A 13,697-nucleotide genomic window follows, 5' to 3' on the forward strand; every position below is an offset into this window, starting at 1 on the left:
GAAAGCTTCCAGACTCATTCTATGAGGCCAGCATTACCTTAATCCCCAAACCAAGCAAAAACACCATCAAACAGGAGAATTTCAGACCGATATCCCTGATGAATATGGATTCCAAAATCCTCATCAAAATCCTAGCTAATAGGATCCAACAATACATTAAAAGGATCATCCACCATGACCAAGTGGGATTTATCCCCGGGATGCAAGGGTGGTTCAACATTTGCAAATCAATCAATGTGATAGAACACATTAATAAGAGGAGGGAGAAGAACTATATGCTCCTCTCAATTGATACAGAAAAAGCATTTGACAAAATACAGCATCCTTTCCAGAATAAAACTCTTCAGAGTATAGGGATAGAGGGAACATTCCTCAAGTTCATAAAATCCATCTATGAAAAACCCACAGCAAATGTCATCCTCAATGGGGAAAAGTTGAGAGCCTTTCCCTTAAGATCAGGAACACATCAAGGATGCCCACACTCGCCACTCTTGTTCAACATAGTACTAGAAGTCCTAGCAACAGCAATCAGACAACAAAAAGAAATGAAAGTATTCAGATTGGCATAGAAAAAGTCAAACTCTCTCTTTTCACAGATGACATGATACTTTATGTGGAAAACCCAAAATTATTAGAACTCATACAGCAATTCAGTAATGTGGCAGGATACAAAATCAATGCACAGAAATCAGTTGCTTTCTTATACACTTACAATGCAAGTGTAGAAAGAGAAATTAGAGAAACGATTCCTTTTACTATACACCAAAAACCATAAGATACCTCGGAATAAAGCTAACCAAAGATGTAAAGGATCTATACTCTAGGAACTACAGAACACTCATGAAAGAAATTGAAGAAGACAGAAAAAGATGGAAAAACATTCCATGCTCATGGATTGGAAGAATAAACTTTGTTAAAATATCTATGCTACCCAGAGCAATCTATACCCTCAATGCCATCCCGGTCAAAATTCCAATGACATTTTTCAAAGTGCTGGAACAAACAATCCTAAAATTTGTATGGACTCAGAAAAGACCCCGAATCGCCAAGGAAATGTTGGAAAAGAAAAACAAAGCTGGGGGGCATCACGTTGCCCGATTTCAAGCTATATTACAAAGCAGTGATCACCAAGACAGCATGGTACTGGCACAAAAACAGACATATAGATCAATGGAACAGAATAGAGAGCCCAGATATGGACCCTCAACTCTATTGTAAAATAATCTTACAAAGCAGGAAAAAATATACAATGTAAAAAAGACAGTCTCTTCAATAAATGGTGCTGGGGAAATAGGACAACCACATGCAGAAGAATGAAACTCAACCATTCTCTAACACCCTGTACAAACATAAACTCAAAATGGATGAAAGACCTCAATGTGAGACAGGAATGCATCAAAATCCTAGAGGAGAACATAGGCAGTAACCTCTTCAACATCGGCCACAACAACTTCTTTCAAGATACATCTCCAAAGGCTAGTGAAACAAAAGCAAAAATGAACTTTTGGGACTTCATCAAGATAAAAAGCTTCTGCACAGCAAAGGAAACAGTCAACAAAACAAAGAGGCAACCCACAGAATGGGAGAAGATATTTGCAAATTACACTACAGACGAAGCGCTGATTTCCAAGATCTATAAGGAACTTCTCAAACTCAACACCCAAAAAACAAATAATCAAGTCAAAAAATGGGCAGAAGATATGAAATGACACTTCTCCGAAGAAGGCATACAAATGGCTAACAGACACATGAAAAAATATGCATCATCACTAGCTATCAGGGAAATTCAAATCAAAACCACACTGAGATACCACCTTACACACCCATTAGAGTGGCAAAAATTGACAAGGCAAGAAACAACAAATGTTGGAGAGGTTGTGGAGGAAGGAGAACCCTCTTACACTGTTGGTGGGAATGCAAATTGGTACAGTCACTTTGGAAAACAGTGTGGAGGTTCCCCAAAAATTAAAAAATAGAGCTACCCTATGACCCAGCAATTGCACTCCTGGGTATTTACCCCAAAGACACAGATATAGTGAAAAGAAGGGCCATATGCACCCCAATGTTCATAGCAGCAAAGTCCGCAATAGCCAAATTGTGGAAAGAGCTGAGATACCCTTCAACAGATGAATGGATAAAAAAGATGTGGTCCAAATATACAATGGAATATTACTCAGCCATCAGAAAGGATGAATACCCAACTTTTACATCAGCATGGATGGGACTGGAGGAGATTATGTTAAGTGAAATAAGTCAAGCAGAGAAAGTCAATTATCATATGGTTTCACTTATTTGTGGAACATAAAGAATAGCATGGAGGACATTCAGAGAAGGAAAGGAAAAATGAAAGGGGGGAAATCAGAGGGAGAGATGAACCATGAGAGACTATGGACTCTGAGAAATAAACTGAGGGTTTTAGAGGGGAGGGGAGTGGGGGGATGAGTTAGCCTGGTGATGGGTACTGAGGAGGTCACATACTGCATAGAGCACTGGGTGTTATACACAAACAATGAATCATGGAACAGTACATCAAAACTAATGATGTATTGTATGGTGACTAACATTACATAATAAAATAAAATTAAAAAAAAGAAAAGAAAACCTGAGACAAAATTTTGTAGACCCAGCTTTTGAGATTGTTGGGCCTTGTCTTCAATTTGATGGTAAAATTGGGGTTTATATTCTAAAATTAGCTATAAGGGTGCTGTGGAGGATGAATTAGAGTTGGGACACTTTGGGAGACCTGTGACAATGACAAATTCAATGAAGCCACAGCAGTTACCATGAAGGTGATGGGGGGCTGGCTGGAGAGAGGTGCATACCATGGCTCCCAATACCAGCCTGGGGCATGAGCCTGTGGTTTGGGAGATAGAACTGGCAGGTGCTGCTAGCTCGTTTGGTGTAGGGCTGAGTGGGAGATAGGAGGCTGGGTGATCTTGGGTTTCTGGTCTGGAGGTCTCAGTATATGGGAACACGCCTTGCAGAGTTGGAATGAACAAGACAGCATGTAAGAAAAGATGTGGTAGGTGACGAATTCTAATTTTGTGAAATCAGTTTAAGGTGCCAAAATATATCCAATGAATGTTAATATTTAGGCCTGGAGAAAAGGGAAGAGTGTGGGCTTTGGATTTCTTTGGCATAGAGGTGGTAGAAAACAGTGGTAGTGAAGGAGGTCAGCAGCAATGTGTCAGGTGAATGAAGCCAGGTGAAGTTGAAAGGACTGAGCAGAGGAGGAAGAGGTCATGAAGGAGGGTAGATGAGGCCAGAGAAATGGGCCACCATCCAGGTATTAGAGTAACCCAAGGTGAGAGGGGTGAAAAAGAATATAAGAGTGTCAAATATAGCAGTAAGGACAAACTGGATCAATACAGAACCATGTCCATGAAGATGCCATAGACTTCCCTCACCTAATACACAGTGAATGAGCAAAAATCCATAAACATCAGGAAAACATCACTAAGAGTAATTGAACAAAGAAAGGGGAGGATTATGACTGTTTTCCATGGGCCACATGTGGCCCACAAGAGAGGGAGAGCTGGCTCTCTGTGCCATGTGAAATCCTATCCAATAGGGCTGCCTGGAGGGGAGATAATTGCAGCAGAGAGAAGCTGGAGGGGAGCTGCCAAAAGCCTAGGTGCTGTAGGAGCTATACACAATCAGAACTGTGCTTAACATCTCAATGAGGGGTGACAAGGTCCTCTGAAGAACACATTTAAATTCCCCACAAGAGAAAAGATCAGCTTTAACCACCTGCCAAGCCCAGAAAACTCCTAGGTATCAGGACACCAGAAAAATATCATTCAGGTAAGAACTTTCCTGTCCCTTCTGCCTCTTCCCTCTCCAGCCCCTTTCCTGAAACCAGGGGCAGTTGGGCAGATGAAGGAAGAGGAGTAGAAACTCGAAAAAGCAAATAGAGAAGAGTTTTCCTTTCTGGTCCCAGAGGGAAAGAGAAGGAAATCCAATGTTCAGGGAAATATACCTTCTAATTACTGAAATAAGATTGTTTAGAATAAATAGAAGTGACTAGAGAACTTATTGTCTAACCATGATCCTACAAGTCTAGCATATGCTAGAGATTCCATCCCAGAAGGAAGAACCAGCCTCACAGAGAGGGTCTTAAGAGGCACCAATGGGAGTAGTAGAGTTGCTTTCTGACTTTATCCTGTGAGGACTATTTATTCAACAGGAATTACACAGAGATAGAAAAAGACAGAAAAAGAAGACTTCACCTAAAAAACAGAGAGGGGGGTCCAAGTGAAGTTAAACTGCTGACACATAGAATTCCCTGGTCTGTTATAATATGTAGGCATACAGACCCTGCAGGCTCACACAGATAAACCACTGAATGGTCTGCTTATCTAATATTCCTGTGAACTCCATCAGGAACTTTGGCTGGAAGGCAGAAAAAAAATGATATGGAGAAGTGGGATATCAGGGCCAAGATATGGTGAGGGGAGCAAGGGGAGATTCAGCAAGCCAAGGGATGAAAGGGTCAGCAAAGCACTGACAAAAATAGTAACTCACATGTACAGCAAACATTTACTAACAGGCTGGGAGGGTCAGATAAATCATGATGAGGACAAAATGTCCTAGAAGTTTGTACTTCATTCATAGAATCTCATTCAATCTTCCCAGCAAACTATGGGTACAGTGAGAGTGTAGGGTGTAGGCTTTGCACTTGGAAATGTGCCTGGCATATTGTAAGCACTCAATATGAGTTACATATTGTCCTATAATGAGTGCTATTATTATCACATTTTATGGATGAGGGAACTGAGACTTAGAAAGTGAAATCAATTACCAGGGGACATTGGTAAGTAAAAAATGAAGGTGGGATTTGAACCTAGAGATCTGACTCCAGTGTCCTCATTCTTAATCTAGTGGCTTTGACACTCATTCTTCTCCCCTTCCAACCTCTTTCCCTCTGAGACCCAGCAGCTCCAGAAGCTGTTCTGTGTTCACCTCAGTATGCCTTGCTGCCAGCCATGCTGTTGACCAAACACTGAGCCAAAGGTGAGGGTGATAGCCAGGAGATTAACATAACACTGCCAGGAGTCTTGGCCTTTAAAGGAGGGTTTTAAAGACTGAAAAGATGATGGACAAATGTCCTGGTGAAAGTCCAATGGATGATACACTTTCATTCAGTGGGAATTTCTTGAGCAAGAAATAGAAGAGGGAAGAAAGGAGAGAGAAGAAGAGGACAGCAGACAAAGGCCAGTAGAAATCACCACATCTATTTTTCCTTTTTTTTTTTAAGATTAATTTATTTGAGAGAGAGAGAGAGAGCACACACATGGCAGGGAGGGGCAGAGAGTCGTAAGCAGAATACAGCTGAGCACAGAGCCCAGTGCAGGACTTGATCTCCTGATGCCGAGATCACAACCTGAGTCGAAGCCAAGAGTCAGATGCTTAACTGACTGCAGCACCCAGGTGCCCTCAAATCACCACATCTTTTGACATCACCATCACAAATAACTGCCTTCTCCATGGCCAGATGGCTAGCTTTGGTCCAGAGCTGAACAGTAGGTGGAGCTGAGTCTCTTGAAATGAGTACAGAAACTGCTTCTCAACAGCTTTGAAGAACTAGAGTTCATAACAATGAAAAGTATAGAGCAAAGAAAATGAGTATTGAGGGGTAGGCTGTACCAATACAATGGGTCTAAATACCAGTTATCCTGATGGCAGGGAGTTCAATTCTGGCCCACTCTCCCCTTTTATTTGGGTTCATTTGGGTTTCAATTGTGTATGACATTCTTTCTCCTTTGTAAATACCAAATAAACCCTAAACTGTGGTTCCCCATCCTCCCCAGTACCTTTTCTCTTCTCTCTTCCAACCCTCTCTCATCCTTATCCACTCAGGAAACACCTGTTGTACTGAATCAAATTCAAGGTCTCAGTCTGCTCAGTGGCACAGAGTTGGAGCCACATTTCCAATAACCGTTCAAGATGTTCCACTGCGACCACATTCAACATGCTCAGACTTAAACTCATCTCTTCTAACATAAATCTGTTCTGTTTCCTCAGCACCCATTAAAAATAATACCTGGAAGTCATCTTTCATAATTTTCGTCTAAGTTTCCCATTACCCATAAACATGCTTCTCTGGTGATACTTCTCTTATCAGCACCCTTTCACTACCACCACCACTGCCTTCCTTCAGACTTGGAGATGTTTATAATCTCTTTGAAATGGGCTAGTGCAGCTTTTGCCCCATCTCCCAGTCCATCCCACCCTTTGCTGTCAGAAATTTCTGTCAACACTTTAGATGTGATCATTTCACCATTTTAACCAAAAGTCACTTGTGGCTGGTAGTAAGTGACTGCCAAGATGAACTTCCTGAGTTTAAGGCACTATGTATTCCACCCCATTTGTCTTTCCCACACCAACCTCCTCCTACCACCCCAGACACATCCCTGCTCCAACCACAGAGACCCACTGGCCAGGCCTTTGAAAAGGCAAGGAAGGAACTTTCTCAGAGGCAAACCTTTCTACTCTAAAACAGGATCTGGGGTTAACCCAGTATGTCAGAACTGGTCAGGGGCATCAGACTCAAGTTCTTTATGGTAAGCAGGGTTTACCTTGGATATCAAGGGGTGCCACTCCCTGGTTGAATAAACAATTGCAAAGTACAACAATTAGTGAGTTATAGGCAGAAACACAGAAAAGGAGCTAAAATAATCCCTGGACTTTGGCTAGGTTGTGTGGAGTGGTAAAAAGAGGTTTCAGAATCTGATACTAGAAAAATAGGGAGGGCGCCTGGGTGGCTCAGTTGGTTAAGCGACTGCCTTCGGCTCAGGTCATGATCCTGGAGTCCCTGGATCGAGTCCCGCATCGGGCTCCCTGCTCGGCAGGGAGTCTGCTTCTCCCTCTGACCCTCCCCTCTCTCATGTGCTCTCTCTCATTCTCTCTCTCTCAAATAAATAAATAAAATCTTTAAAAAAAAAATAGGGAGAAGAGAATCAAAATGGCTGTGAGCAATCTGGGAAGCTCTCTTAGAAAGGTGGAGAAGGGGCAAGTTCAAAGGAGTTAAAATTTGGGGGGAAAGAGAGACCACATGTAAACAGAGCTTTTCTGCTCCTAGCAACAATGAACCTCCCTATCCTTAGAGTTCAGTAACCTTCATCATGGTCTGATTTCACCAGCATGAATTTTGAGTGACCCTGAGAGGGAACAGGACAGCAAAGGGGGGTGATTAAGCACAGTTTATTCTCAAGGGCTTGAGTTGAGCTGGGAGCTCTGGAGTCACACAACAATCGACACCTGATGATGTAGTGATGAGGTCACAAGTGGGGCTCCCCTTCCCCACCCCCCACCTTTGGCTTTCTCAGAGCTAGGCAGAGGAACCAGAGGGAAAATCCACCTTCTCACACACAGCAATACCATCCATCTCACTCGACTACTTGTCAAGTTCACTACCAACACAAAAGGGTGAGTTGCATTTGGACAACTGCAAATGCCCTGTCTTTTTCCTCTCCTTTCCTAAGAGTGACTTAAAGTACCCCAGGCATTGAACAGGGTTGAGATGATGGATATTTTTGAATGAAAGCTTCCTTTCATTTTCAGTAACAAGAACTGGGCTATGCCTCATTTGAAAGAGATTCGTAACAATTTTGGAGTTTAACTTAATGATTTATTTCTCCAGGGAGCCATATTGCTTTTAAAACTAAATTAGATAAACTTTTACTTTTATATTGTTAAGGGAAATTAAAGGAGTGCCAGTTAGATACAACTTGCAAGCATTGTCAGGTACTGAGAAGCCCTGCTCATATCTAGAAGTCAAATCATCCACAGAAAACCTAACTCAGGGCAAAACTTAACAGAGGAGGAAAAAAATTCTTCCTTAAAATCATATTTTGTGGATCTCAAATTCATATTTTCAGAGGAATTAGAATTTCCCAGTTCATCTCCTCCTCTCCTGAGTTCTTCCCTTACCCTAATCATGGGGAGGAGTCACAGAGTGACCTATGGGAGTCCAGCCATGGTAGAGATTCAATTAGCTTCCCATCCCCAGTTTTCAAGTGAAGAAAGCAATTCTCAAGGCTCTGAGGGTGTAGGGAGGACACAGGAATGAAAGAAGTGTCCTGAGTCCCTAAACCCACTAATATACCCTCTCATTCCATCTCCAGAGGGTTAGGGAGGTAACCCTGCAGGAATTGTTAAAACCCTTGTTGTGGCATGGATGCCTTTAGCAGTCTGACCAAATTCATGACTTCAGAACAATGTACTTAAATGAATTAATTAAAAGACATGGAGTTGCAAAAGATACCAATTATATTGATAACATATGATTAAATATGGTTTTATCATGGGGGCGGCGGGCAATTCCCGGACCCTCGGTTGAAAACTCCTGCTGGGGGATATGGAATTAAGACAAGTGTAAGTGAACAAAAAGCAGGGTAAGTGTGAAGAGACCAAGAAACGTTGTCACCAATCCACTCCAAGGACAAGAGGACAGCCCTTAAATGAGAATTTGGTCTAGAGCCCGAACCATCCCAGGAAAGTTTTTCATAAAAGCAAAGATGGGCAGGAGGTGTGAATAGGAAGCCTTGCTGGTCCTCTCCCACCTTGCAGTGTGGTCTCCCACATATGACCTGTTGCATGTTTCTTTATAGGGCCCAGAAAATCAAAGAATGTCGAGCGATGATAAAAATAAATCTAGTGAACCCAAGAATGAGCCCAAGAACTGTGATCCCAGGTGTGAACAAAAGTGTGAAGCCAAATGTCAGCCCAGCTGTTTAAAGAAGCTGCTGCAACGGTGCTCTGAAAAGTGCCCCCGGGAAAAGTGCCCAGCACCACCAAAGTGTCCACCGTTTCCATCACTGTGCCCCCCACCGTGCCCTCCTCCATGCCCAGCTCCCTGTCCCCCCAAGCCCTGTTCCAAGCCCTGTCCTCCTAAATGCCCACCTCCCTGCCCACCCCCAGAGTGAGGCACATGGGTACCACTCAACCCACTACGTCCAACAACTCTACCATGTTCACCATCTTGTGCTGAAAGCTGAAGCCATGAACTGACAAGTAAACGTGTTCCTCTGCTGTGCAAGGCTCTCTTCTCCTGTTTTTGTTTTGGCAGTTTGGGTTTTTGTTGTTGTTGTTGTTGTTGTTTTCCAGCACTAAACCACCAAGAAGCAATCCTAGAGAGTGAGGCCAGAACCGTGGCACGCTACAATCAACAATTTTTGAAGACAGCCTCCCCTCTGGCCCCACCTGCTACATACAGGGGTGTGGCATCTCCTGAGGGGTGCGTCCAGGGAATGCAGACTGAGAGAGCCATAAATATGGCTGTTAACAGCGGTTCACCTCAGGAGCCCAAGTGGCCATGACAGAGGAAGAGGGCAAAAGGGGGAAAGAAGAGTGGGATGTTGAGGAAAGGTCCAGTCCAGAAAGGCTTAGGAAAAACTCTATCCTCCACTGTTAATCACACTGCATAATGCTCAGGCAGAACACTCTGAAAACAGGCTGTGTGGGCTTAAACTCTAGCTCTGCTCTAAGCTTTGGTTTCCTGCTCTCTGTAAAAGGAATCCTGATGCTAGCAGTGGGCTTACAGGGTTGTCATGAGGCTTAGGAGGTAACATGTGTCCAGTGCCTGATTTACTGGAACATAGCCAGCACTCAAAAAGCACCTGCCCAGGTTTTACATGTCACACCTGAACATAATTGTCCTGTGCCTTTCTTCCTCATCAGGTGCAATATTTAGGTTCTAACCTATACCTATAAGCACAGCTAGGCACTCTTTTAAAAAATAAAAAACAGCAGTACCTTGGTGGCTCAGTCAGTTGAGCCTCTGACTCTTGGTTTCAGCTTCATGATCTCAGCGTCATGAGATTGAGCCCAACATCATCGGGCTCTGCACTCAATGGGGAGTCTGCTTGACATTCGCACCCTCTCCCTCTGCCCCTCCCCCACTCATGCTCACTCTAATAAATAAATAAATCTTAAAAAAAATAAATAATAGGGGCGCCTGGGTGGCTCAGTTGGTTAAGCAACTGCCTTCGGCTCAGATCATGATCCTGGAGTCCTGGGATCGAGTCCCACATCGGGCTCCCTGCTCAGCGGGGAGTCTGCTTCTCCCTCTGATCCTCCCCCTCTCATGCTCTCTGTCTCCCATTCTCTCTCTCAGATAAATAAAGAAAATCTTTAAAAAAAAAAATAAATAAATAATAAAAAAATTGAAGTTGTGCATTACACTAATGTCAGCTGGCTGGTTTGGATACTGAACCATAATTATGTAGCATGTCACCACGGAGAGAATTCCAGTGAAGGGTGCATGGAATCTCTATTAGGGCAACCTCCTGTTAATCTACAAAATTTCAAAAGGAAAACTTCACACAAAAGATAGGATAAATCTGAAAGCATCTCAATTAGGAATGAACGGGAAAAGTATTCACAGCTGCTATGTTAAGTGGGGATTATTTACAAGTGGCTAGGGAACGTCCACATCAACTTTGCTTAACTCACAAAAGGGACTGTATCAGTTCATTTTGCTGGGAAGGGTATTAGAATGGGAAGGGGGCATAGAATTAGAAGTGTAGGAAATGGGGTGTCAGGGCCTGGGAGCGTGGTCACCATTTCAATCTCCCTCATCTTCCATCAGTCTCTACACATCTTCAGGGTGGGTCTCCTCCCCTCCTAGGACCACCTCCATGTGGTGAGGTCCTTGGCCAGGTGCAGAACCAGCTTGTTGATGAGTTGAACTTGAGATGCTCTGATTACTTCTGGGAAAGAAACCTGAATGCCCAGGAGTACATGAACTTAACCCTGTGGCCAAGTGGATAAGAGAGCTTTGCCACACAGACCAAACTAGTTTGTCATTACAACCCACAACATTCAAGTGGAACTAGGCTTAGGGTTCTCTGCTGTCACAGTAAGAGGAAATGAGAGAAGCCAAATCTGGGGTGGTTCCTTATGGAATCATGGCACACAAACAGCTTTCCATCCTTCTTAGTCTAGAAGCTGGTATAGGACCACAAAGGTGCAGTAAGAACAGGTAGTCCAAAATATGCCCAAGACACATGGGACTCCCACCAGACCAGGTCATATAATTAGGTGGTTGCAGAAGCAGACTTTTAGGACATGAGAGCTAAACAAGGCTTTTAGGCATGCAACACCTCATTTTCCAGATGTGAAGACTACTAACTTCTCTGATATGAAGAGGCCTTAGCGTCTCAGAGGCCTTGCAGAGAGGTACCTCCTGGGTGCTGGGAACTTCTGGAAGCCTAGTTTAGGGCATTAGGGCCCTGTGGTCAACTGTTGATAAAAGATGGACAACTCTTGAGCCTCAGTAGAAATCACGAGGGAGGGAGAAAAGATGGAGAAGGAAAGAGAGAGAGGAAATAGCACTATAATGTGACAGCCTCTTCCAACTATTTAATGATCACTTTTAAATAATAAATCTGAGAATCCCAGTGCTAGAGTGTGCCACTCTTGATGAGAGCATAAACAGACAAAAATCCTTTTAGGAAAGAATTTGAGGAATATGGAAACTGTATCAGAAGCACAAAATGATTCAATCCTTGGACCCAGTTGTCCCACGTCTCAGAATCTGTGCAAAGAAAAATAATTCCAAAATGGAAAAAAGAAAAGCTATGTAAAGCTGATTATCACAGTGTGACTTAGAAATAATTTAAATATCTAACAGAAATTTTGATAAATACACTTGGATCTATTACTTGATGAAGCATTGTGCAATTACTAAAATGTATTAAAGGGGAAAAAAGCAAGGCCCCAATTGGAAGTATAGCATAAAAGCAATTATGTTTAACCAAAAACTTCTATGAATAATGATGATGATGATAGAAGGAAATTTGTCAACATTCTAGATATTTTAGGACAATGGAGTTATGGGTAACCTGTGGAGTATTTTTATTCTCACTAGTCTTTAGATATTCATAAATAAGTTTTTATTTCTCATGTAATAGAAAAAAAATTATATAATCATGAATACTTCAGAAACCCACCAAAGTCCTTTCATTTGCTTAATGAACTAACTAACTAACTAACTAAATAAATAAATAAAAGGAAAAGAAGGAAGAACATCTTCCTAAACCTGAGTGCACACCTTGGGTGCCTTCCTCTGAAGGGTAGTGTCTCAGTCCCAGGCCTCCAGTGGCTCTATGGCAATGTGGGTCAGGGACTGGTGCTCTCCTGGGTGGCTCTGAGGACTCTGGACACAGACTGGGTGGAGGTGATCTCTGAGAACATGAAAACATCCATTTGCCAATTTAGTTCTCTTTTTTCTCATGTAAATGAAACCAAAGAATCACATCTCTTAATGGCTACTTTCCCAGCAAAAAGCAGGATCAAAGGCAATGCCAGGGAAGACGGCTAGAACGTGATGAGTGTGCTACCTGCTTGCAGAATGCCATAATTACTCCCAGCCCCAGGGGCAGTCACCAGGGCCCTGCCCCAAATGGTAGAGGGTTGTATAAATAAATAAACAACACCTGAAGAACGGCACCACGGGAACCTGTGAGGTGTTCATCTTGATGGCTCACAGATACTGTGATAGGGCAGGACCAAACCTCTCCTTTCATGGAAAAGCTGTAAGAAGAGACTCTACCACAGACCCCCTTGCATCACGGTTTCTTGAGAAGCAGGCAGTGTACAGCTGGCCTTGCAAAAGGACTTGTAAGTCCTCCCAGACCAGGCCAGCTGGGGGTGGTGCTGTGAGCTGGGTCAGTGCTCTATGAAAGGGCTGGCACACAATCACAGGGATGTCTTGCTTTGAAGCTCTGAAGCTGGAAGGCACCATAGAACTCACTTTCATGTGTCCTCCACATGCAAATGGCAGCTGGGGAGATGGCAGCAAGGAGCCAGTTACCAAACCTGTCCTATTTCCCTGTCTTGCTTCCACATGACCAAATATTCCAGCCAGGGACTCGAGCACAGGCACATCCTGGGAGGCTTTATTGACAATGGCAAGTCGTAACTGCTTCTGTGCCACAGCTGTTGATTTTCAGCAAAGAAACAGGTAGGTAAATACAGTAAGTCAATTGCCAAATATATAAAGATGCTAAGGTACAAATTGATCATAAAATGCATAGCAGGGTATTTTCAGCTGCACCAGGTGCATAAAACCTGTGATGTCTTACCTACAGAGCTCTGTGCTCTCTCCCAGGCTCAAAGGAAATGATGCTCAGACTGAGGATTTGTGCTTTTCCCACCAGAAACACCCCAATAGTTTCTCACCTACACCACCAAGAACCTCCTAACTGGCTTCTGAGGTCCCAAGTTCACCTTCTAGTCCTTCCTCCAGTGTAAGGCGGCCAAGGCTGGCTGGCTAAAGTCCAAATCTAAACATGTCAATCCCTTGCTTAAAACTCTTAAAATATTCCTTTTTGCCTAAACAGCTTGAATTGACTTGACCAGTCACGCAAAAGTCTTCCACAGCTAGCCCCTACCTTCTTGTCTGGCTTTACCTGGCCACTTCTCTCTCCTTCTAGAACTGCATCCTGGCAACAGGTAAACGCTGGCACTTCCTGGCATGGCAGAGAGTTTCTGGCCTGCGTGACTTTACACTTGTCTGTCCTCTATCATTCTTCCTCTTTCCATTGAGTCCTCCTCTGAATGGTTCGCTTGGGCCAGTCTTCATCTCCCTCTGAACCAACTCAGGGGTCACCTCCTCTGGAAAGCTTCCCCCACTGCCCCCTGCAGGCTGGTCAGATGGCCCTTTCTATGATCTCAAAACATCCATGCCTTTC

At 43.4% G+C, this 13,697-nt stretch overlaps 1 protein-coding gene across 1 annotated transcript; it reads left to right on the plus strand.

Annotated features, from left to right (window-relative positions):
* The first annotated feature begins 8,630 nt into the window (after window positions 1-8,630).
* Window positions 8,631-8,927, plus strand: LELP1 (late cornified envelope like proline rich 1). The gene has a single exon (XM_006747158.2). The coding sequence runs from the start codon at window positions 8,631-8,633 to the stop codon at window positions 8,925-8,927; it is 297 nt and encodes a 98-aa protein (XP_006747221.1).
* The last annotated feature ends 4,770 nt before the right edge of the window (window positions 8,928-13,697 follow it).

Source organism: Leptonychotes weddellii, chromosome 4 (genome assembly GCF_054177405.1).
Source record: "Leptonychotes weddellii isolate Sample4059 chromosome 4, ASM5417740v2, whole genome shotgun sequence".
Classification (NCBI taxonomy): Eukaryota; Metazoa; Chordata; class Mammalia; order Carnivora; family Phocidae; genus Leptonychotes; species Leptonychotes weddellii.